The 26826-nt window shown below is 36.2% G+C and overlaps 1 protein-coding gene across 2 annotated transcripts in view; it reads right to left on the bottom strand.

The window, feature by feature from the left end:
- DNAJC13 (DnaJ heat shock protein family (Hsp40) member C13) overlaps positions 1-26826 on the bottom strand; it is a 124764-nt gene that overhangs the window by 17178 nt on the left and 80760 nt on the right. For both annotated transcript variants that reach the window (XM_059162608.1, XM_059162609.1), the window contains 17 exons: positions 24732-24886; positions 23219-23420; positions 21497-21612; positions 20589-20667; positions 19058-19193; positions 17130-17314; positions 16618-16692; positions 14908-15027; positions 13558-13737; positions 12654-12821; positions 10259-10372; positions 8630-8746; positions 7138-7315; positions 5611-5702; positions 3862-3961; positions 1645-1719; positions 1315-1427 (listed from right to left, as the gene is read on the bottom strand). In XM_059162608.1, coding sequence (XP_059018591.1) covers positions 1315-1427; positions 1645-1719; positions 3862-3961; positions 5611-5702; positions 7138-7315; positions 8630-8746; positions 10259-10372; positions 12654-12821; positions 13558-13737; positions 14908-15027; positions 16618-16692; positions 17130-17314; positions 19058-19193; positions 20589-20667; positions 21497-21612; positions 23219-23420; positions 24732-24886 — 2205 coding nt within the window. The remainder of the gene's footprint in view (positions 1-1314; positions 1428-1644; positions 1720-3861; positions 3962-5610; positions 5703-7137; positions 7316-8629; positions 8747-10258; positions 10373-12653; positions 12822-13557; positions 13738-14907; positions 15028-16617; positions 16693-17129; positions 17315-19057; positions 19194-20588; positions 20668-21496; positions 21613-23218; positions 23421-24731; positions 24887-26826) is intronic.

Genomic DNA, 26826 nt, shown 5'->3' with positions numbered 1-26826 from the left:
TTGTATTGTTCCTATACAAAAAATTTTAGTGTAAATATATTCACTTTGAGAAAATCTGTCCCTCATGTATTTCGATGGACAAAAAATTACTAAAGAGCTCAAAGTTAACTCCAGTATGTGTTTAAACAACTAAAACATTATATATATCATGTAATATTAGATATTACAACTTTGTAATAGCCAACTCTAGCTTTAAGAAAACTCTGTATTAAATACCAGTACTCATACTTTTATGGACCCTTTCTACAGAAATCCAAATGTAATCTCCCTCATCAACCCTTGTAATGACAAATTGTTAACTTTATTCCCAAAGTAAAATTGTTTCTGAGACTCTGACATTCTCAGTATCCCGATCTAGAGACAAGACAAGGGAAAAAACTTAAATCCAGATTGTTTTATTGAGGTAAGACTGACTCTGGAAGTGGTGGCTCAGGGGTTTGAGTCCTGAAACACTTCTCTGAGGTGCTAGCTTCCCGGGCTAGGCACAGACAATGAATGCTTCAGCGAGCACTACTTCTGCTGAAACTGAGTTAATGAAGGAGACTGACTACACCTGTGTCTGGATGGAATTCTACTCAGAAGTACTGTTTTAACAGGTTCACGGTCTACAAACAGGACTATGTTTCCGAAGATCATCCAGTCATCTTCAGATTCCAGACGAAAGACCTCCCTATAACATGGAGAAGCTGTTACACTCCGTGCCCGTATGGACTTACTTGCCTAGGTGCTATGTCTGTACTAACAAAGATGTGGGGCGTTTAAGAACACAGATCACTACAGCTACTTCCACAGGCCACTCCTCACAGTGTCAAAGTCTAACCCAACTATCTTCTGTCAAAAGATAGAAGTGGGTGGCTCAGTGGGTTAAGCCTCTGCCTTCGGCTCAGGTCATGATATCAGGATCCTGGGATCAAGCCCCACATCGGGCTCCCCGCTCAGTGGAGAGCCTGCTTTCCCCCCTCTCTCTGCCTACTTGTGATCCCTCTCTCTGTCAAATAAATAAATATTAAACAAACAAACAAACAAACAAAAAACCTTACATATACTCTTGTTCTTTCTTCAAGGAAGGTATACGGTTTACCACCATAATCCAAACACTGTCTTAAGACTTCTCAATTCCAATAAAGGCTTCTCCATCTATAATTTTTCTCAAAGTAGTAATGCAGAGCAACAATTTCAAGTATATCGATCTTCCAACTTTCACATCAAATCATGTCCTTAGCCTCACCATCAGACTTTGGTAAACTTCATGAAATCAATATCAAAGTAACAGATCTTAAATAATTTCTTTCTGAAGACCTATTTTGTGCTCACCTTTGGACCTATTAGTTTGTCTGCTGTCATTTTAGCAAAAAGTTCCGCTGTTTGGGTTCGAACCTGTGGATGCGTTGAATTGCAGAACATATCTAGTAAGTAAATCAAAGCTCCTATGAAGGAAAAAAATAATTAGCATTTATACTATAAAGAATATGACTTCTGATCAGTTGAATTCATTTTTAACTTTATTTCAACTTAATGGAGTATGATTTTTTAAAATTTTTTAAGCCTTCTAAAGCATTCTCCTAGTTTATCAGACTGTACAGAAACAGTTCAAAGTAAGCTTATTTAGAGCATGACTGGATGAGAAAGCACTCTATACGTTACCTTTCGCCATTGCTTCTTTGATTATTTTTGTGCTTGATGTCAAAGCATAAAGAGTTTCCAAAACAAGCTGGCGACCTGTAGGATAGAAGATATTTCAAGGAATGCACCATCATCACATCAGCTGATATTTACTGGGCATCAGCTCTGGCCTGGCACTGGCCTAGGTGTTCTACAGAGTGTTATCATACTTATCTCTTCACAATAACCAGTGACAGGTATTATTATGGCCTTGTTAGAATGGGGAAGACAAGGCCCAGTTTAACCAGTCCATGGTGTCATGGCTAGTGAGTGGCACAGCTGGGTTTTACCGAGAGGTCTGACTCCAAGCTTCACACTCGTAACTACTGTGCCATACTGTCTTCCTACTTCATTGATCATTAAACAGGCAAAATCTTTCCACTTCCTGGCACCACACGGAAGACACTGGTCAGGAATCCAACATTTTTATCTGGTGCTTTGGTCTTAGAGAAGTGAGTAGGAAGCAGCAATTGCAAGACACTGCTGCAATCTAAGACATGACAGTAGAAAGATACAGCCTATATATCTCTCATCGCCTGCCATCAAAGTATATTTGGCTATTGGACTTTAACTCTTCCAGAGTCAAACAGCAATGACAGACAGGGGACTAAAGGGGCAAGAGCTGGCAATAAGGGTGGAGGCTATCAAGCATTAAGCTGACAGTGAAGCAACAACAAAGGATGCTCCCTGGGCTGGGCTCTGCTCACATACAGAAGAACACACATTCAAAATCCTAAGAGAAGCGACAACACTTTAGTGAAAATGCACCACTGCTGAAACAGTTTCAGAGGAGAACAGTAAATCTTTGGAGGGGATACTAGGAAGGTTAAATATTTTATGTATTTAATATTCCTTAGCAACCAGCGGGAAGACAGGTGATTTAGTCTAACATATTAATGACAGCAGAGTAGGCTGAGCTGTCTAGATGTCAACTACTTCACCTGTAAGCTTAAAATACTGACTGGACTATAGTTCTCAAACTATGAATTTGCAACATTCTTTACTTCATAAGTCATTGTGATTTCGCATTGTTTAAAGCCTCACAAAGCCACTGAAAACCGATAAAGAAGAAAAACCAACTAAGGTTGTAGGTATGACACAAGCAATCTGCAAATGACTTTCAAAAGCTGTCATTTTAGAGAACTATTTCAAATGTTCTTTATTAAAGAAAACAACATCATTCAATGGAAATTCAACTCCATTCTAGTCACTGAAGCACTACTGTGTGCAAGGCACTAAGGCATAAAATGAAAGAGAAAGGCTCTCATTCTCAAGGAGGTAGATAGGTGTAAGCCAAGAGCAACGTGGCTTCCAAGGGGCTGGCAAACCCAAGTAAGTAATGTATTCTGACAGTCAGTGGTGAAGCTGGAATTATACTAGTTGCCTTTGAAAAGCAATCTCAAGGTTAATTCTGACACGAACACACACGACTGTGTTAGACAACTGCATAGTTAAAAAGAAGCCTGTATCAGTGCAGGCTGTATTCAAGAAATAAGACAGGTGTATTTTTAAAAACTGATCTCACTTTGGTGGTAATAATCTCTATCTGCATCAAATCCGTAAAGGACAAAAAATGCAGAATTGAACTGTAAGTTGAAAACAAGGTAATTTTTATCTTATTTTTTTTTTTAAAGATTTTATTTATTTATTTGACAGAGAGAGATCACAAGTAGGCAGAGAGGCAGGCAGAGAGAGAGAGGAGGAAGCAGGCTCCCTGCTGAGCAGAGAGCCCGATGCGGGACTCGATCCCAGGACCCTGAGATCATGACCCGAGCCGAAGGCAGCGGCTTAACCCACTGAGCCACCCAGGCGCCCAAGGTAATTTTTATCTTAAAGCATTTTTTCCTATCATCTAAGAGCAATGAGGTTTCTTTATAAACCATGGGTCAATTCTCAATTACTCAGTGCATACCATACTCAGAAAACTAATAAACTGAAAAACCGAGGTTATTTTCCTTTGCTTTTGGACCTCTCTTACCTCTAACTTTCAACTTTTGAAATGATAAATACAAAATAGTTTTATTTACTGATGTAAAACATAATTAAGACAACTCAATATAACGAATACTACTTAAGAGATTCTAAAGTAAATATGGATATCATGTTTTGTCAGAGGTTTTCTATTTGCTATGTGACTGCTCCCTCTATAGGTTGGCCATGCTATGGTTTCCAAAATTCCCATTCATGAAATATACATACTTGATGGTAATGAATGCAGAAGAGCCAATAAATTGGACAAAACCATTGATTCAGCAATATTGTTCACACAATCTTGGTTAGATGTCACTATATTCACAACCTGAAAATTAAATCAACAAGATATTAAGAGTTTGGGAAATAATTTTGCTCCTAAATAAAATTAAGTCCAATTAGTCAGACCCAAAAAAGTTTGAAGCTTCCCAAAGTGTAAAAAAATGTTTGGAAGAGAAAATAACTTTTAACAGTTTAATTTTAAAAGATTGCTTTTATTACTTTGATCTTTTGTGAAATAATAAAAATAATTAAAAAACATTTATGCTCATGTATATGGTGTGTATATATATTAACTTCCTATTAATTTAGAGATAAGAATTAAATGTAATTATCTAAAAAATATTTTAGAAACAAGTCACAATCTCGAGGTTATAAAGATGCCTTCAATCCCACACTGCTCATGCTCCATACTATGTATTTCAATCACAGAACTGGGTTGGGGAGTGTTTAGGAAGATAATGATCCTCACTACTGGAACTTTCTTTTTGCTTTTAGAGGGAGACAGGAAATGTCTTCAGTGCCCAGCACAAGAGATTTAGTTTATCTTTCTATCTGTTATAAAGGAACAGGCATGTTTTTCTTTCAAAGAAGATGACCTCTCAAGTCTAACTTTTATAGTATACATCTAGAAGATCAATGTCACTTGAAACACATGGTCAGCATCTCAAACCAACATGACAGATTTAATGATGTTCATTTAAAAAGTTATAAGGATATGGAGGAATTAAGTAGAGAAACACACTTTCCAATTAAAAGAACATGCTTGTTAATAAGCTTTTTAAATTATTTTATTAAAAGTAATTTTTATTATTTTATTAAAAATCTTTTCAACCAAAACGCAACATAAGAACATGTTATGCAACTAATTCATAAACTGCTCACAAACCTGTTGCTGCAGGGTTTAATTTGGTGTTCTTTACAATAAATCATGTATGTTATAATTAGCAGGATCATCTGAAAAATGATCTTGGGAGCCTACTCTGGATTGCCTAGACAATGAGACCCCTGTAGCCAGAGACCTCCTGCTTCTCCCAGAGGAAAAGGCTGCACCCAGTTTCCCATGGGACAAGTGCTTTCATTCTCCTAAAAAAGGGACTTCCAACTTTTCTTGGACCATTAAAGCTCAAAGATTCTGACCTTCTTAGATAGCTCCTATAAACATCGTACAGCCCAGTTGTCTGTAACCCTCAGTGAAGAGGCTGCTTTTGTACTAATCTAATTTTGTACTAAAAAAGGACAGTAACTGAAGGGAAGGGGGTAAGTGAGTCCTCTGAGCACAAATGTACAGTGCGTGGCCAGCAGTAGGCCCTGGTCTCTAGGGACACTGAGAGATCAGGGAAATCCTGCCCACTGTTCCTGTCATCTCTGGCTTCCAAGCTTCCCCAGTAAAGCCCATTCCTTAACACACATTGCATGACACTATATAATGCATCCCAAGTTCTGATGCATGGCAGACAATGACCACCCAGGGAACCACCCGGAACAACATCGTGAAACACTGTTCTTCAAAATGAGTATACTAATTTAAATTTTGAGAACACATTTACTTGGCTTAACAGACAAAATAAGAAAAAAAAGAAAAGAAAAGAAAATATATGCAAACTTCCATTCAACTTCAGATAGTGGTTCTCAAGGCCTAAAGCACATACTGTAGTGGTAGGAGAGACAGCATGCTTTAATACAAAATTCCTTTACCTCTAACGCCAACTGCTGCACTTGACCCGCTCCATGGACACGGAGAAGAGAAAATATTAACTTAAAGTGCCCAATGCATTCACTTTCAGAGCCTAAGGAATAAGAATAAGAGGTTTATCTTTTATTTCTAAGAGATGTTCTAAGTACCTTCAGAAAACTGATCTACACTGTTGCTTACTATTGATTCTAAGTCTCTGACAACACTTTCTCAACATTTGTGACATGGAATAAATGGAGTACCTTCTAAACAGCAGTAAATCTTAAGAGGCAAAAAGTAAGATAACATTTCTTAGGTTTGTTTTCATTTGCATCCATATCCCCAGCCTTCAAACTAAAACCAAACATCTCAAATCTCAAATACACAATGCAAATGCAATTTAAAAAATAAGTGTGTAAGATAATGATAATTCTACTCTTTACCTTTAGACATTAGACCTACCCCCTCAGCCTAATTACAGTTTGGCAGAGTGTGACATCATTTGCTTTTAATATAAACTGAATTAGAACTCTGTCAGTTGAGGACTACATTACAAACAACTGTATGGATATATAAAGGGCTCCTTGTGAAAATACATAAAACTGAATACTGTTTCCATTCCTACACACCTCAAACCCCAATCCCATATACTTACTATCATTATGTTAATTGAATAAAAATATTAAACATTAAGGTTCTGTGCAGTGTATTTTGCCTTTTACTATGTTAGTGGAATATATGGTATAATCTGTAGTTTTTTAAGACTTCAGAAGATAATTCACTAAGACTCCTCAATTTAAAGGAGTCTGAAAATGTTCTATAAATAGACTGCTTTTAAATTCATTTTCAAACCACTATACCACTGTAATATATGTGGAAAAAGCAAAAGAGTAATTGAGAGTTAATGATAAATGCTAACAAAAAGGATTTGGGGTCCTCAAGTTACTTAAACTGAATCTATATTATTTTAGGTTCTATACACCATATTTGTTATCAAAGTTAGAATTAGAAGAAGCTTTCAAGTTTTCACTCATGTGTTGTCAGGCAAGAGTGGTAACATTTTTGGAAATATCCTCTTAAGGCTGTGTAAGAATGAAAACTCACTTTTTTAATTTCAATTTTTATACACCAAAACCTTCAAGTAGTTTCTCAAAAATATAAGAGCCTATCTATACACAGCATTGTGTTAGATACCAGAAGAGACAGATAAGATCACCTAATAAATCAATTTAATTTAAGTACTTATAGGTCAACTTATGTCATCAATATGAAATTTTATATTATCAAGTTATTCTGTCTTTTCAACTCATCGAGACTAATTTTTCTCTTAGAGATATGAATTCTATACATGATGCCTTCATCTCCCCTCCTTCCACTCTACTGTTTATAGGTAAAAATATTATTAGCTTAATTCTTGTTACATTATATTAAGTAAAACATTATAACCAAGTATACTGTTTTCCTTAAGTTTCTCTGATAAAATCAAGAACTGGAATGTTTGGGGCTCTGCTATTATAAGGATCTTACTGATCAAGGGTATAGTCACACACCTGGATTATATTTTATGACATTTCTCAGAGCTTCCAAAGCCATTTCCACTCTTGGCAAGCGGTCTCCATGTTGCTCTGACTCCACTTTTGCAGCATGTGTGATAGCCATGAATGTGTGGAGGTACTGAGCCTGGGAGCCTATATAATCCAAAAGACTTGCAGCAAATGCTTTTGGGACCTAAGTCGAGTGGAGAAATATTTACAAACATGTGTGCCCTCAGAAATAACTATGAGACTCCACAGCAACACCCACTCCCTTCCTCCCAAAAATCTTCAGGGTATGGAACGATTAAATTATACATATACATGAACACTTATGGATTTGGGGGCGGAAGAAGTAAAACCCAGTTGCATTAGAAAGCATTTCTCAACTTTTTTTGTCCCAATACATTAGAGATCTGATATAGTCCCATTAGGACTTTAGTATGCCAATTCTGAATTAGTTTATCTCTTCCTTTTACAAATCAAAGTAATTGATAGTACCATATGTAACTTCCACAATTTGGTTATATTTTTACATTTAAAAAAATAGAATATAAATTTGAAGGACAGTTTTCAAAGAACTTCACAAATCAATGAACTCACTCTGCCTTACAGCTATTTATACATACTATTCTGTGATAAACCATAATATACATTATGGTTTAGTAGATTCCTTTTTCCCAAGTGCAAACTTGAAAACAAAGCCCCAGTGGGACACCTGGGTGGCTCAGTCGGTTAAGCATTGCCTTTGGTTTGGGTCATGATCCCAGGGTCCTGGGATCCAACCCCGTGTTGGGCTCTCTGCTCAGTGGGGAGCCTGACACTCTCCCTGCTTGTGCTCTCTCAAATAAATAAATTTTAAAACACAAAAAACAAAAAACAAACCAAAGCCTCACTTCTTCCCTTCTTATAGACCAACCAACCACCAAATCCTCCTTGCCACTCCATCCAAGGAAAAAACTACAACAAAAAATTCCTACATGACCACCAAGCACTTGAAGATAAAAAAGCTCCTCGTTTGCTTCTGAAAGTGATTAGGGATCATCAAAAGAAATGACATGGTTTGACCTCAATCATTTTCTAAAAAAATCTCTTTGCTTTCCACTGGTATCTTCTTATTTTCCTCTAATAATTGGCCAGAGAAGTACTTCTGTCTGGTGGTTTGATATTCTACATGATATAGTCAATGTGTAAATGACCTTGCACTTCCAGGAGAGACTAGTAAGTCAAAGGTATATGCATATGACACAGTTAGGTAGCATCATCCATAAAATATAAAAAACAGTCGGGCAAGGAATACTTATTTTCATGAATCCACAAAATAAATTCTTCAACAAGCAAAATAAAGGTTTACAAATTACTAATGGTAACCACATCACATACCCAGGTGAGTGTAACACACTTGGCAAAGAACATGTATTATTTCAACTTATTTAGTGTGAATAAACTAGCAGCTTTCAATAAAAAAAAGACTGAGGGTATCAGACAAAATGAGAAGTAGAGAGCTTACCTCTAGTTGGAAAGTAGGGACTTCATTATACACCCTAACAAAAATCTCCCCTACAATAAGTTCTTTGGCGTGATCACTATAGACAAATTCTGATCCATAAGTTTTGTCACAATCACCCTTTTTAAAAAAGAAAACAGACTGTTAGATGTAAATCAGAATCACCAGTGTCTGATTTATAAATCTAACCATAGTCAATTTAATAATTTAACAGATAAATAGCCTGGAAGTTCCATTTTTTTCTAGAGGGAAACTGTGGTGGGACACACATCAAAGCACTCAATGCAGTATTAATGTTTACAACTAATAATATTAACTCTTGAATAGGCATGAGTTATTTTTTAGTCCAAAGGTTAATATTATAACTCATTCTAAAATTTCAAAAGATCACAACGAGGTGTCTTAGAGCTAATGTTTATAAAGCTAGTATGACACTTGGTTCTTCTCACTCTACTCAGCAGACATCTGGCCTGGTCAGCTCTAGGGTGATGGAGCTAAGAAGTGAACACATCTGGACTGGCCTTTAAAAATTAATACACTGGTATGTGTTATGGTGAGTGCTGTGAAGTGTATAAACCTGGCGATTCACAGACCTATATCCCTGGGGCTAATAATACATTATATATTAATTAAAAAAAAATTAAAATAAAAAAATAGTAAAAAATAAGTGAAAAAAAGAGAAGTAATACACTGAATGGAAGTGCTAGAAAATAGAGTCTCTGAAGAAAAAAAAGAAAGAAGACATGGTAATACAGAGGTTGCTACACTGGGAAGTGTATCCATTTAACAAAAAGGAAAAAGACAGAAAAGAGGAATGGCAGAAAAACAGCACCAATGTAGATTTAGGTGGAAATGAAATGATATGTAAAAGTATACAATAAACTGTAAAGTGTTAAACAAAGAGAAGATGCTATTATGTTTCTTCTGGCAAAAGAAGAGATGTATAAGAATGTGAGACCTGTTCTCTCCAGCTCCGCAATTCTCAAAACTTTGATCTGTAGAGTTCTATCATGAAATGAGTTTAAAAAAAAAATCTTGAATAATTCAGGACATAACATTGGTCTTTATTGTTTAATAAAATCTAAGCCCATAAACATAACTGTCTGCTAAACCATTAAGTCTCAACCATCCAGTGTATGGACTAAGCAGGCCTTATCTTTGGCCACAGGACTATCTTGGTTATTTTGTTGTTGTTTTTTGTTTTTCACAGCTTCAGAGATTCTCCACCAGAAGGTGGCAAGACAGGAGAAACGGTTTGATTCTGATACCAGAAAGCAACTTTGATGTACTGGCAAAAGAAGCCGAAGACAACAACTGCAACAGTGTTTTTGGAGTTGTTTACATGTAGCTGTTCATGTACATGTAAATGGGACATGTAAATGGGACATGTAAAGGTATGTTTAAAGACATTAAAAGATGTTTACATGTAAATGGGACAACAACAAACACAAATTCATGATTTAGTACAAGACTGCCGTTCTTACATGGGCCACCCATTAGGTGGCAAAAACCTGTAGGCCTAACACCAAATGGAGAAACAGTATGTTTCTGTCTTGTCAATACTGAATTATGTTTCCAGAGAATATTTTTTGAGACCAAGTAACCCCAGAAGTTTATGAAACAATAACATACCTTTTTAATCATGTTTTCTTGTTGGGATTCAAGAAACTCAAGTAGTTCTGCTCTTGTACAATTATTCCATATCAAATAAGGGCTCTCGGTGTTGCTGTTGAGCATCTTCAGAATCTAGGACACAGAATATTACTATTTTTTAACAGAAAAAAAATAGTGCAAGTTAGCATTTACTGAAACTGCTGATGACATGCCAAGCCCTGTAGTAAGTGCCTTAAGTATAATGGGCCTCAATAGTTCTAACAAGTTTGTTGATATTATCCATTTTGCAGCTGAGAAAAATCAAAGCTAAGAGCAATCTAATGATTTGTCCCAAGTCACACAACCAGCCGTTAAGTGGAGGAAAACTGGGATTCTGTGTAACTTCACATCCTTAACATTTGCTCTGCTACAGTGAAAAATATGAGAGAGAGTTTGTGCTGAAACATTTAATAAACTCTTAGTAAACATAGGCTTAGAAAGAATCATTCTATACTACCTTTATATAAACATATCTGAAAACAAAATCTAAATCTTTCTGAAGCATGCTGCTATGAAGGTTAGCAAAATTTATGGGCAGAGTCACTTTCGATTTTCTTGGCCAAACCCAAGGCTGCATTAAGCAATTCTGAAAGCATAGCTTCTGCTTAGCCATCCACAGCGCTTTCCCTTTGTCTATCTGGTCCTCTGCAATTAAAAGTGAATAGACATCTAACTCTTCAAATGTTTTAATACAAATTTCTGTACATTTTACATTTACAAAGCTCTATGCTAGCAGGAAGTCACTGGGTTAATACCTTTGTCTTAGACAAAACCATCTAACTTGTTTTAAAAATGTTAACTATTAGTTAACTAAAATGACTAAAGAACACATTCTTAGGAAGGACCCCTGGATGGCTCAGTTGGTTAAGTGTCTGCCTTCGGCTCTGGTCATGATCCCAGAGTCTTGGGATCAAGCCACACATCAGGCTCCTTGCTCAGCAGGGAGCCTGCTTCTTCCTCTGCCTCTCCCTACAACTCCCCCTGCTTGTGTTCTTGCTCTCTGACAAATAAATAAAATCTTAAAAAAAAAAAAAAAAAAGTCTTAGAAGAATTGTAAAACTTTGAGAATTGTAGTTTAAAATAAGCATTCTGAAAAATCCAAATGGTGTTCAGACCAAGATTCTGAAATGCTTCCCCCCCACCCCCCGTAGTTTATCAACAACCTGCCAGTATTTCTGGAAAGAATGTCTCCCCAGTAAAATACATCATGCTGCTGAACACAAAACTCAGAAAACGTACGAAGATTAAGAGTGGCATCTAAAGCTCTTCACCTCTTGCCCAGGGGACACTGAAAAGCAATGGCCTACACCAAAAAAAGAGTCAGACTGAATTAAAAACAAATATTTAAAAATTCTAAGAGTACTTTATATCTGGGACACTGAGGACTTCTTCCCTTACAAAAGGACTGCATAATCATAAGAGAAAACATAAAAATAGTCTAGAATTCTTTCATTCAAGGGTAACTACAGTTACCATATTAGTACAGATCCATCCATCCACTTTTTTAATACCAAAAATGGGATTTTTAGCCTTTTCACTTAAAATACTTTAAACATCTTTTAATGTCTTTAAACATACCTTTACAATTTAGGGCTTCATAGTATTCAAATGAATGGATTTTTATAGTTTAATTCTTCAGTGCCACATTCTTAGATTGTTTCTCAATGATCCTCACAGAAGAGGCCAAAGAGGTTGGTAGAGCTGTCAAAGTCACGCTTGATTTTTGTCATGAATGCATGTATGTGTGTTAGCTTTTAGGATTTCAACTCTGTGTCTAAGTTAGAGACTGTAAGAAACAGCCAAAAATGGGGGTGCCTGGGTGGCTCAGTCGGTTAAGCGTCTATCTTCAGCTCAAGTCATGACTGGGGTCCCTGCATCAAGCTCTGTGCTCAATGGGGTGTCCGCTTCTCCCTACCCGGTACTCATGCTCTGTCTCTCTTGTCTCTCCCTATTTATTCTCTTGAATAAATAAATAAAAATCTTAGGTGGAAAAAAAAAAAAAAAAGAAAGGAAGAGAAGAAACAGCCATAAATAGACTCAAGAGTCTCCTAACTCCCACTTCTCTGCCCATTGTGAAATACCATTTCCAAGCTTGTTCTCTTTTCCTGTCCCCTTGTGACACAAAGCTGCTAAGAATTATGGTAGGCTCCAGAGCCTAAAAACAAAGTTAATTTTCCCCTGCAGAAAGAGTAGGCTTGCAGACCTGATATTATCAGGATCAATCCACAATAAACTGAATTTCTTGGATGAAAGAACAAACATGATCATTCTCAATTTTTAGGTTTCCTAGAGCAATCAACATTGTTGTGTTATTCTACTATTTAAATGATCTTGGAACAGTCATCAAAACCCAGGCTATTCTGAAGCAACATACCTCTGTAGCACTAACCACAGCAAGTTTTCTAGCAACATAGGGTGTCAGCATGCCAGCTAAACTTTTTCTTATGGTTGGATTTTCTGGGGTCGCCTGTTCTTCAGGCAGATATCCTCCAAGGCGACTTAGGGCACGGACACTTAGTTTAGCAAGGCTGTTGGCTACTTCCTGTTATAAAAAAAAATTAAGACATTGAAGTAGATCTGTTATATTACATAAGTAACATGGTACCTTTATGGAATCAAAACCATAAGGAAAAAAACAAAACAAAACTATTTGGGACACATTTAAGGAGCAAAAGCAAGTCCCCAACACTGATATAAGAGCTTATGCATTAGAGCTTACTCTTTCATTTACACAAAAGGAAATCAGAATCTGTATACTCATTTATAGTCAATACAGTATCTTGTAGATAACTGGAAGAAGCACATTTAGGGGTAGGGTGGGGAGTAGGGGATAGGCAGGCAGACTTGCCTGTTAGAGAAACACATAAACGACAGGAATAATGAATGACAATGACTAAACAAGGAGAGACAGGAAAAAACATTCAAGAAAATCAGTTAAGTACTAAAGTATCTATGGGTGGCTAGCCCCAACAACCCAATATTACTGTTATATTTCCGTGTGTTACACAACCATAATTTTGCAATCATAAAGGTCTTTCTAAGTAATCAAGAAAAGACTGTTACATTCTGTATATGCTACTGCAAATTCCCACCATCGTATCCTTCTAGCACAAGTGGTTAAGATAAAAAGTTCTGGGGCTTAAAGAGCAATAAGCTTAAGTTATCTAGAAAACAGTTTATGACTGGGGCTCTGAATAGATGGAACTCTGCTTTGCATTAATTCGGCATTAACCTATGGTATGGGTTCAAATTCAAGATTAGAGCAGTGTGAAAGTTACCTGTTGGTTTGTTTCCTCGCTTTTCTGAATGCCACTCTCTTCTAGTGTGTAGTCATAATTAAACAGATAACCAAGCAGATGCCACAAAATCCCAGCCTGAAATAGGTGTGTCTGAAGCCAGAAATCCACAGCAAAAGAACTGACACATTCTACTCCAAGAGCAGCAACCCGCGGAATACTCTGTGAGAATAATAATAATAAAATTAGCAGCGCCTGGGTGGCTCAGTTGCTAAGCATCTGCATTCAGCTTAGGTTATGATCCCAGGGTCCCGCATCAGGCTCCTTGCTCTGTGGGAGGCCTGCTTCTCCTTCTCCCATTCCCCCTGCTTGTGTTCCCTCTCTCACTGTCTCTCTCTGTCAAATAAATAAAATCTTTAAAACAAAGAAAGAAAGAATAATGAAATTACAGGGTTTAAAAAACTCCCAAGAGAAACTGGCTGTGAATTTATGTCAAGGTAGCTATCTTACTGTGCAAGATGTTTACCTCCTATTCTATTTTCAATTCCAACTTAAATCTGAATCCAATATCCTTTAAAGCCTAAAATTAAAAGTGATCCTGTGACAAGACACAGAATTATCTTTGAAGCTAGTGTTTAAAGTCTTGGGAACTCAGTTTTTTTTCATTTTTCATATCTTTAATTTTTAAAAGTAGTGATAAGGCATTAACAGCAACTCACACGCTAGGATCCTAAGTGTATCAGCAATATCTTCAGCACAGGTCTGTGGATTTGCTTCCTTATGTCAGAGTTTTTATTCTTATTAAATACTTCTAAGGACAATGTGTAAATATAGTTGAGAGATTTTCATCAGATTCCTTATTTCTAGATACCTCAGGCCAGGATCAGCACCCCAATTCTGTTCTACTCCAAAACAACTCATTCTCTCTGGTTATCTAAGAAATCTCTCTCCCCTTCCCAGTCACCACTTCATTTACCCCAGCCAGCTGCCCTCAGCACGACTGGATTAGGAGGAAGTGCTAAGTTCTCAGCTCCACAGAGCCTTTCTAACCAGGCAGCTACTGACTATTTCAGGTTTCACATGGTCCTTTACTTGCACTACATCTATTTACTCTAGTCTCTCATTTCTTCTCTGCCTCTCTTCAAATGTTCAGATGAGACCCACTTCACTATACAAGTATCACTTTAGTTTTATTCCTTATAGACCACTGTTAAGAATAAAAGCCTCCATTTACAGCAAGGGCTCTGTGAAAAATGATTTTAGAGATCCAACTAATGCACATAAAAATGATTTTGGGAAAAACAGCTTATTTATAAATTGGGAACTGGCTACTTACTTGACAAGAACACCCATTGCTTACTGCATTCAGAAAGCATTAAAAATGAGCTGTACCTTGCCAAAATATAGCACCCGACAGAGATCCTTGATGATGCCCGGCATTTCTGTGATCTTTTCTCGGCATTCTTCAAACTGAGCGGCCACGCTATAGCATTTGCTGATGTGTCCACACACCTGCACACAACAAAACAGAGCAAAACAAGAGAGTTACATGTGCATTCCTTATTTAAGACAGCAGAAATCAAATCAGCAAAGATTCATGAATAATGTTTTAATAGTACATATGACGCTTCAAAATTGAAAAGAACATTTCTGGGGTACCTGGGTGGCTCAGCCTTGGGCTCAGGTCATGATCTCAGGGTCCTGGAACTGAGCCCCGCATCAGGCTCTCTGCTCAGTAGGTAGTCCGCTTCTCCCCCCACACCCCCACCCCTGCCTACTTGTCATCTCTGCCTGTCAAATAAATAAATATAATCTTTAAAAAAAAAAAAGAACATCTCTGTTGAATTGCCAGTATTCCTGGTTATGATTATGATTTCCTACAGATGCAGGGATGGCAGCCAATGGCCATGCAGTGCATAGGCCAAAATGACTGTGGCCTATTTTTGCATGGCTGGGAGCAATGAATGATTTTTACATCTTTAAAGGGCTGCAAAGAAAAACCACAAAAATATGCAACAGAGACTGTATCTATAGCCTGAAAGTTTGAAATTTTTACTCTTTGGCCCTTTATAAAAACTGTTTGCCAACTCTGGATTAAGGTATTTTTGTCCAACCTATTAACATTGCAGAATTACAATTCTATGTATACACTGCACTTCAAAATACAGAATGAAACTAAAAGGCTTGAACTTGATTGTTTTAAATTCTAAAATTTGCTGGCATTAAAAAAGGATCACATAAAAAGATGCATTCTACAATAATCTCAATGAATTCCTGATGGATTTTTCTATCATTCAATTATAAACTTAACAGAAAGAAAATAAACCAATTAAAACACTACAGCAGTGGGGGGAGCATATGGGTGCCTCAGTCAGTTAAGTGCTTGCCTTCTGCTCAGGTCATGATCCCAGGGTCTTGGGATCAAGCCCTGCATTGGGCCCCTGCTCAGTGGAAAGCCTGCTTCTCCCTCTCCTTGCCACTCCCCCTGTTTGTGCTCTGTCTGTCAAATAAATAAATAAACCGTTAAAAAAAAAAAACTATAATAGGAGTGGATTATTGAATCTGTATAAGACAATGAATGTTAGCTGAACCTGTGGTAATCTTTTCACAAGCATCAAGCTATAATGCCCTAAATTTATACAATGATACATGCCAATTATTTCTCAACACAACTAGAAAAAAAGTATAAGGGATGATGGACAGAGATAAACAAGAAAGTTAGGGAAGGGGGCAGATGATAAAGGAAACAAGAATGGCAAAATGACAAATGTGTGAAACTGAGTGATGGAGACAGAAAGCTTCATTATATTATTCTCTAAGAAAAAAAAAATTAAGCCACTAGATCACAAGTAATTTAGTGCAGTACTTCTTAAAGCATGATATAGAGATCAACAGCATCAGCATCATTTGGGAATTTGTTAGAGAAGCGTATTCTCAGTCCTCCACCCCAGAACCACTGAATCAGAAACAGTGGGCAGCAGGGCGAGTGGAGGTTAGCCAACCACATTTTCATGAGCTCTCCAAGTGATCCTCATAGATGTTCAAGTCTGAACTACTACTAGTCAAGTATAACTTTCACAGAACTATACATGTTAGCCTCACCTGTACTGACATGTCACTTGGTTTACTAGAACGATTCAAGACAGCCACACAGCGACTAAAAGCCTCCTGTAACACCTGGAAAAAGAGAAGATCAGCCATTAATTCTACATTTGGACTTGAAGCCAGAAAAGCCTTTTCTTATAGGAATAAAATATTAAAAATCTTTTCATGTTAGATACTTGGTAAATAAAGGTGTTTCGCTTAATTAACATTTATTAAATAAACAAAGGATTACCATAAGTTTCTTTTTAAACATTCCCAATAAGCTAGTTTATAAGCTGCAAGTTTACCAATCTTGAATCCAATACTCTCCCATTCATATTATGAAATAAGGCTCCATTTTATTTTTAATTTTGACACTAGAATATGGAGACTATAGCATGTTATTTGCTGGAATAAATTAAAAGAAATTATATCAATTTCACTTATACTTGGTGAATTCTCTATTGACAAAAGTCATACAATGTGCCTGAACGAGCTTGAAGTGAAGCACGGAGAACATTCCACATTACCTCAATTCCATTCTCCCTTCTGAGCTCTTCAGCATTGAGGGCTGAGCAGTTGACAGTATGGAAAGCCAGCTCTGTAGCAGCAGGCAACAGTGGTGATTCTTTTGAGAAAAGGAGGTCATCTGAAGTTTCCATTGTTATAGTCCTAATTAGCATGGGGTATCCTGCATATTTATAAGGCTGTAAATCTGAAATAATCAATGGTTAGTGTTGGAAAAATGGCAAACAAAACAAAAACTGACTATTATGGTTTTAAGTTAATTCTAACACTATTTTTAGTTATGTTTCCTTAAAGAAAGTGATAAAACATTTGACATTTTAAATGTCTCCTAATTCTAGTTCATAAAAAGAAATTAAAATGGTATTTCTTGGATCTTTCTTTTTCTAGTACACTTATTTGGCTCATTTCTCCAAAATGCTTCCACCAAAAATAGAGTATTTTCTGATACATTTACTGAACTTAAGTATGTAGTGGTTTGATCCTTCACAAAATATCTACTTTCTACATTGTCCATGGGATTTTGTAACTTTTTACTTGATCACAGACAGCACAGACAAATCAGGATCCCACATCAGAATTAATTAGGTATAAATCCCCTTTGGGTAAGTGGGATACACAGCCTGAAAAAACATTATGACCTTGATAACAAACCAATGGTAAGCCACAACTACTACTCTTATATAGCTGTTAGCCATTAAAACACAACCAATGGTTTGAAAACGACTTCTTTAAACTCATTCTTATTAGTGGTAAATGTGATATAGCTAAATGTGTTCTGTTCAACTCATGCAAAAGTAAATCAATTAATCACTGCTCTCAAATTGCTAGATCCCCATGCTGTCCCCTCCAATAGTAAAACTGCAAGCCCACTTTTCTTCAATTACCCAACAGTCCTGCTTATGTCAAATCCCTACTGTCCTCCCTTCCTTCTCTCCTAAAATCATCCTACAGAGCAAATGGGTCTCCCACACAGCACTTCAAGCCATTCATTTCCCAAGCCAAAAAATAACTGCTGTCTTGAACTTAACTTCCCATTTCTAACAAAGCCTTTCAAGTTTACAACATACTCCTGGCTTTGTAGACGCTATTGTTATTGCAAATGACCCCGCAAACATGCCGGAAATTCCCAATAACCCTGTATTCTGAAATCATACCTATTTCTTTTAAAACAGTGTTTTTCAAACTGTCCCACAGGATCAGAGAAGGTTTTTGTGTTTTATTTATTTATTTTTTATTTTTTTTTATTTATTTGACTGAGAGAGAGAGAGAAAGACAGAGAACATGAGCAAGGGCAGTGGCAGAGGGAGAAGGAGAAGTAGGTTTCCCACTGGGCAGGGAGCCCCATGCAGGGCTTGATCCCAGGGCTTGGGATCATGACCTGAGTTGAAGGCAGACCCTTAACTGAGTCACCGGGGGCCCCAGGATCATAAAGGAAATGAGAAGTATTAGAGAAGCATATGATCATGTGAAAAGTTTCTGTTGCGTTTTAAAGACCAGACCAGCCTTTAGAAGCTTTTAAAGTTATAACAGGTGTAGTCTTTTACTTGTGATTTGTGACTTAAAAACAACATGAAATGATCCTTAAATTCCAGATCCATTACAGATCTCCTTTAATGTTTGCTGCTTAATGGCTAAACACAAAAAACTACCCAAGTACCTCCACAGAATACAAATGTCCTTCAGGAAAGAAAAATGAAAATTTGCTGAAAATGTAAAATATTGAAAAACATAGGCAGGAAGTAGAAAGTATAATGCAAACAACATTTTGGGCCTTCTGACAGAAAACTACTCTTTCACTATATCTGAAATGCAATTCTAAGAATCTTTTGCAATAATAACTCTAAATCTATTGAAATATGCCACAGAAACAAGTAACCTTGTAGAGTTAAATGGAAGGTAAACTAAAATTTGAGATTAACATATGCCTTACCTTCCTTATGACGGTTGAAGAGGATACTCTGTGTTTTCAGAATTAAAATTATATTCTCTGGATCTGGTCCATCCACTATTTTTGCTGATTTGGTACATAAAAATTCATATGCTTTATTTACTTTTTCAAACATATCCTGTAATATGACCAAAAATAATTAACTTTTAGTTTGGAACATCTCAAACCACAACTTCAACAGAACACAGCTGGTTTGTATTTTACCAGCAACTTCTTTAGTTATTATTTTGTTTTTTTTTTACATTAAGGAACTCATTCCAATTGTAATCTAGCTGGTATACTTAGAAGGTGAAATTTTCTCTCTCCCCGCCCCCAAATAGATTTTATTGATCTTAATACCATTACTAAAAAAATTCTTCACTGGGTTTATACCCACATTGAGTTCATACACATTAAAGACAGTTTCTAAGCTATTGTAAAGACAGTTATAATAGAAGAGATACTATTTATTGAGTACTACAGCAGGCATTGTACTGAATATGCTTTACAAACATTATCTCATTTAAAGCCTCCAAACAGCCACATGAGGTATGTACAGTTATATCCTCATTTTTTAGATAATGTCAAATAACTTGTCTAAGAGCACAAAGCCAACTGGTGATGGGCTAAGACTTACACTCAGGTCTGACTCCTAAATTCATTCTCTTAAACTGTTCCAACACTGTATTATGTTCCTTGATCTACATGTTGATTCTTGTGTCAGGGTCATGTTGTTTTATTATTATAGCTTTACAGAGTATTTTAACATCTGGTTGGTTAAGTCTAGAAATTTAACACTGATTTCAAAAATTTCTTCCTACTTTGTTTTCTCTCCCAGATGAATCTGCACTGCTATCCATTTCTCAAAAAATTCCTAGTTTTTGATCAAAAAGTCTCAAATATATAAAAGCATTATCTTTTCAATACCAAGTCTTCCCAATTAGGAATACTATCTCCAATAAAAAAAGTATTAACCTTGAAATCAGTGAAAATTACTCCAAGTTTCTAGCAATAAACTACCAGTCTTAGTTACAGAAGTTACTGTGTGATTTCATCTTTTATGAATCTTTCTTGATATTTTAGTAAGAAGCTGGAAGAGGGAGGATCAGGAAATGCTGACACCTGTTAACTTCAAGTCTGATCCAAATTTTCTACTTTTTCAGGTGTCATTAGAAAAAAAAAAAAGTACTCACAGCAATTCGTATGGCAATAACATCACCTACAAGTGAATTAAGTTCATCCACACTTCTGATGTTCAATTATTTATACAACTGTCCATTAGCATTAATTCTCAGATGGGAGAAAATATCCAGAAGTTATGAGTCATAAGGGCAGTCCTTTTGGTAAACTGACGGAGGACCATTTATGCAGAAACCATGAGCACGTGGGCTAAAAGTTAATTTACCATACACTGGGCATTATATTATGAGGCAGATACGAGCAGAGGGAGTAAGTATATCTTTTGTCCATCTACCATAATAATAGAGCCAAAGAAAGTCAATCCGAAAGTCCCAACTCCAAAGGCAGTACATACCCTCCCTTCTGGATTCTTATCAGGGTGGTACTTTTGTGCAAGTCTGAAGTAAGCTTTTCTAATCTTGCTCTCATCATGCCTGTTAAACAGCAAAATTATTTTTTTAAGAGTAAGGTGCAAGAAAATATTTTGTATCATTATTTAAAAGAATACTGTAAGAACCTTACTTTTATTGTATATGATCATAAATTAGGCATCAAATTAAACCCAGCAAGAGTCAAGAAAGAATATTCTCTATGCTAACTTTACATCTAAAAGATAAAACCTCAATGTTCCCTATGGAAAGTTATCAATCACTTCAAATTACAAAACTGTATTTGAAAAATTAAAGTATGTTTTTTTCAAACCAATTTTTCAAAATGACACTTCAAACTCTGTAATATTAAGTAATTTTAACTATCAGCCTTGCCAAAAATACACAAATTAAGTCTATACTTGAGAAAATGTCCTATAAACCATTTTTCTCTAATGTTATATATTCTACTACAAAATCATCTCTAATAAATTAGTGAAGTAAACCTGCATTCTTACACATCTGTCACTTAGTGACCTAAACATACTATTACCAAGTCTCTTTCTCATGTATAACACAAACTGTAAGAGGAAAGGCAAAGATGAGTATCTGAGTATCCACCATGTGTCAGGTATAGTGCCAGGTGTTTTGCAACAATTACTTCAATTAATAGACAGCGAAGGCTTACCAGCAAGGACCGAGAAGTGTTAATTCTGCTAATAAATGTACAGTAAATGATAATCATATGGATACAGTTCCATATGGCTATTCCCATAGGTGTGTATACCAAATAAGCAAAAAAATTTAGAAGTTGTTGGTTTAAGAATTTCATCTTTGATATTAATATCCTAAGACAAGGCAGAAAGTTACTACTGAAATACTGAAAATAACTCACGGCCCCTGTCCTTGAGGGAGATTAAGCACTTCATAAGCATCATCTATTGACATTGTAGGTGGCTTCTTTTCTACTTCCTTCTTCCAGGCATCAAGTGTATCTTTTAGAAGCTTAACCTTAAAGACAGAGGATTAAAATTTGTATCTCTTAAAGTAAAACTATTTCTGAACGTAATTTTTAAGTTACAGAATTCTTGTGCTATATATATATTTAAACTGACATTTCTAGGCTATCCAATTACTACAATTATTGAAATACAAATAATCAAAATCACCTTCTTGGCACTGTTAAACAGCAAGGTATCTGCTATAGGGCTACATCCCTCTCTTTATCTTATGTGATTGTTTTTTAGAGGGGGTGGAGAGGCAGAAGGAGAAGGAGAGAGGGAATCTTAAGCTAGATCCACAACTAGCACAGAACCTGATGCAGGGCTTGATCCCACAACCCTGAGATCATGACCTGAGCCAAATCAAGAGTTGGACACTTTCCCGACTGAGTAGACCCAGACAATCCTCTTATGTGAAATATTTATTCTCTGCCAATTTTTAGGTCTTTATTTTTAATTGTTAAAAGTTCAGAAAGTACAGAAAAATTTGAAACTAGTAGATGAGACACTGCAGTAAGAAAGAAAGCAGTCTATGGTGGCATGCTTCTCCAGGTGATCTCATGTAATTCCCTGTAAGCTGGCATTCAAACAAATCTAAGGGATAGTAAAAACAAGGGAGTCTGGATAGTAGGTCAGAAGAAGAAAGCTAGTATTTATGCATGTCTCTATGCCAAGGAGTTAGGTGCTTTACAGACTGTAGCACTGTAGCAGACTAAATTCTTTTATAAAATTTCAATAATACGTTAAAAAACCATTCAGATTCTGAGCTATAGCTCAATGTTTCTCACTTTAGAAGTGATGGAACTGGATTCAATCCTAGGTCCTCCTAAAAAACCCATACTCCTCTATTACTTCATGCTGAATCCAGACCAAGTAGCAGAGACACCTGTCTTCATCTGGTCACAGTACTGTAAAGAGGCAGTGTCTACTGGTATAAACAGAATTGTTCTGAAATCTTTTGTTGGTAAGGATGATGGCATAACCTCTGCTACAGTAACAAACCAACATGGGCACCCAGGCTTCATTCCAGGCTTCCAGTAGATATTGAGGGGCTCAAGTTGGAGAGTTCCTAAATGCAGTGCTGTATAAATCAGCAGGTCTCACTTAGTACCTCCTATGTGTGCCAGGAATTATGCTATTTTTTAATATGAGTTCTCAATTTGCCCAACCACATGAGATAGTTGCTATTAGTAATAGTAGTACTATTACCCTAACTGAGGCCTAGAAGAATCAAGCAATGTTAAACAGACCTATTAATGGCCCAAATGAGACTCAATCCCAGACTGCCTAACTCTAATATCTATGAGCTTACTCAGTATGCTATAAAGACAAGTTTCCACCAAGCCATTACAGTATATGATTTCTTATATATATGAAATTATGTTTATATTTGTCAAAAAGATAGATTGTAAAGTTCTTAATAATTTCTCAAAAAGTTATCTTTCAGTTTGAGATTTACCCAAATATATTGAACTATACTCAGAGATGCATAGTGCTTAAGGAAGGGGGAACACTTAAGGAAGCTATAATCCTTACAAGAGGAGGAAAAAATATCCAGAAGTGATTAGAGGCTATTTTTACAGTTTGAGAAGGCACAAAATAATCTACTGACTTACTGGATCTTTAATGGGCCAATCAGGAAATCGGAGTGTATCACAAAGTTGTTTGAGGTAATAAATATTACAAAATAGTTCATTTTCTAGTTGTGGATAGTTGATTACTGGGATGGGACAATACTGATAAAGTGCTCTTGTGTTACTCTGAAGACGTGGTGTGAAATCAGCAAGATGGGCAGCAATCTTCTCTATCATGAGGCGCCTGCAATTACAAAAATCTCCAAGCATTATGAGGGATTATTTCAGTGGGGAAAAAAAAAAGGTTAAGACAGGTAATCATGCACAATAATAACATGGATCTTCTTTAGAATAATTCAATTAATGGCCTAAAATTAAGTGTTCAAAATACGTTACTGAGGGCATTCTAAAGTTACTGTGTAAAAATCCTCAATTGATACAAACTTATTTGTAGTACTTATCTATAAACACAACTATAGAACAAAAGGCTGATATTCCCAGTCCTTTCAAAAATCAGTCATTAGAAGGTCAAATGGTATGGCATCTGCATACACAAGGCATGAGGGCATAACCAGGGGACTAAGTTTCCCAGCACCCCAAAGAAACCCACTACATGGTATTTATTTTAGTTAACAATCTGGGCTCTGACCTTCAGTTCAGCAAAAACGTGATGTGATTAGTACACAGACAGTTGTATCTTTTAGAAAGGGACTCATATTAACCAATCAGAGGAGAAAAATATTAGAAAGAAAAACTGTTGTAAGACTTTTCATATTCCTATTCATTTGTACCCAGTGAAAAACAGGACTGTCATACAGAACATATTCAAGTTGGTGCCTCGCACATGCCAAGTCCACAGGTCAACCTAAGCCAAATGATAAAGAGCAAGTGGCACCGTAAGTGTGAAGTTAGCCAAGGGAATGCATAACTGACTCAGAAGATCAACTGCCATCTAGCTAAGAGGACTGAGTGGCCTTGACATTTGATCTACAAAGTGTAAACTCTTTTCCACAGCCTGTCTGGATGCTGACAACTGTTTCTGTGCCTCTACTTTTTCTTTTCCCCCTACAGGACATTCTTTAGGAATGCTAACTTCCACATTAAGGTCAAAATAAGCTGACTAGGGGGCCTCATTCTATAATGATTTGGGGTTATCTTTGGTGCGATTCATTCGACATAGGCATAGTTTTTAATGAGTGGAGTACAATTCTATTTCCAAATACCAAGGAGGTATGTCTTGATTTTATCTCCATATATTCCTCATACATACTGCCTAAAATTCTACCAGTTCTATAAACTGGTTTAAGAATCACCAGTGGTTAATAGGCTCTACCCTTATATAAAGCTCTATTAAGGTAACAGTAACTTTGTCAAATCATGTTAGAATAGAAAAAAGCTTACAGCCCAGTCTTATCAAACTCATCACCGATTTGGCACCAATGACTACTGTAGCTTAGATCATGTAGCTAGTTAAAACAGTTCTTTTAACAGAAGTCAAACCAGATGGCAAGATGCACAGATTCTGAGTATAAAATGCAGTCAATGGGCTATTTACCTCATTTCACTGCTCCAGATTGCTTCTGGAGTATCAAATTCTCCTAGAAAAATCTCAGAAAACTTTTCAGGCTCATAATTTTCTAAGTAACAAACCATTGCTTCTGGAAGGATGTGCCCAAGTATACTTCTCTGAAAAATATCTTGTCCTTTTGTCTTTAAAACAAAACAAGACATAGAAACACTAAAGTTATCTTTCAATTTTCTAATAAATGAATTAGGGTTAGAGAACATTTTAAGAAAACAACTGGAACAAACTGCTTTTATGCTTTGGAAATTAAGATGAAAACATGGCAAAATGTGAAGGGGAAGATGTCTGATATTAACTGGCTTTGGCATGAGCTCCCAAGATAGAATTAACATTTGTTGGGCCTCCAGCAGTCAGGTGTCAGGTGTTGCCGACAGTTACTTAGGACAACTGGCTTAGTTATACAGGAATGGAAAACACAAGGAGAAGATCCCACTAAAGATTTACATCAATTCAGTGTTATGCTGCTGGTTACAATTTTCACCTGTACCTGCTTCTGTTTTCAAAAACAAGTAAGTCCAGAAAATCAACATCTTAAAGTCAGTCCTCATGAAGTATGGCTATTTAGATGGAGAATATCTACTCAAAGTAATTATAATTAACTATTTTAAGGACTTTATATTCTCTGGCAGGCCAAATGTAATCAGGATAATGACCATACTTTATCATACTAAATTTTAAAACTCATTTCTTTACCTGATAGAAATAAAATGCTAAGGACTAGAAATAATTTTCTTTTCTCCTTCTAGGCAAACTGATATTTTATTTCTCTAAGATCTGACAAAGACAAAGAAAAAACCCAGACACAGTTTTACCACCTAGTGCCAGGACAAATTAGATGATAAATACTTGCAGGCTTTTTGCTAATAAAAGCCATAAATTCACTATCCATTACATTTTAGGAGGAAGAAATGCTTGCTTTGTTCTTTAGACTACTATTACTTGGTAATTCCTGTACCCAGAGTTTTGTCACACAGTTTATTCAAAATATTGTTAGGTGAAATGATGTATCATTTCTCATGTTATAAAAATTTGGAAAAAAGATTACATACTCATTAACTGCACAGAAAAAAAAGGGAAAAAAGAACGTTGAAGAATGCCTAATGCTACAGTACAGTGGTAGCGTTAGAAGCAATTTTAAAAAAACTTTCTTAATATTCTCATTTTCTATTTGTATAAAACTGTGGAAATTATATTGCCATGGACATCTCTTTAATAGCATTAGACAGATTATTTCCAGGGCTTCACTGGTTTCTCTAGAAAACATGCAGTTTGAACTAGTATCCACTGTTAAAGTGGCATAAACATTCCTTGATTAGTCACCTCAACAGTGGTCTGGTTTTGGTTTATTTTTATACTCTCAATAAGATCTGAAAATCAATGCTCCATGAAAACCCTAACAAAATTTGAAACATCCTTTAGTTATGTTTTGACAATAAATATAAGGTTTCAAGTTGCAAAAGCTATCTGGATGAGTCTTATCTTTTTTGGATTCCTATTTTTCCTCCTCAGTAAAAATGGAAGGACACTTGAGAGTGCCTGAAAAATTAAGCAGCTTCAAAAAAGAAACTTGGCACTTCTGCCACCTTGTGATCTGAACAAAAAGAAGACTGATGTCTTAACTAAATTTTAGCTGATTATATGAGATTCAGTTATACACTCAAGTATTTATGAAAATTATTAATCTAAATTTCACACAAAGCGAACAAGTTATAGTCACAGTGTCAAGTTATAATTCACATCTAAAATTTTAATGTTAAGTCTAATGGGCAACATTTATTTTCATTAAAAAAATTACCTTATGAGTGAACCATGAGAGACTATGGACTCTGAAAAACAATCTGAGGGGAATGAAGTGGTGGGGGGGTGGGAGGTTGGGGTACCAGGTGGTGGGTATTATAGAGGGCACAGATTGCATGGAGAACTGGGTGTGGTGCAAAAATAATGAATACTGTTATGCTGAAAATAAATAAATTTAATTAATAAAAAAAATTACCTTACAACTTTCTATGTACAAGGTAACACAAGGCATGTGAAAAATGAGTTAAACAGTACCTGCCCTCAAGTG

Source organism: Mustela lutreola, chromosome 2 (genome assembly GCF_030435805.1).
Source record: "Mustela lutreola isolate mMusLut2 chromosome 2, mMusLut2.pri, whole genome shotgun sequence".
NCBI classification, from domain to species: Eukaryota; Metazoa; Chordata; class Mammalia; order Carnivora; family Mustelidae; genus Mustela; species Mustela lutreola.
Note: the sequence above shows the minus strand (reverse complement) of the source record. Positions and strands in the feature narration are given on the sequence as shown.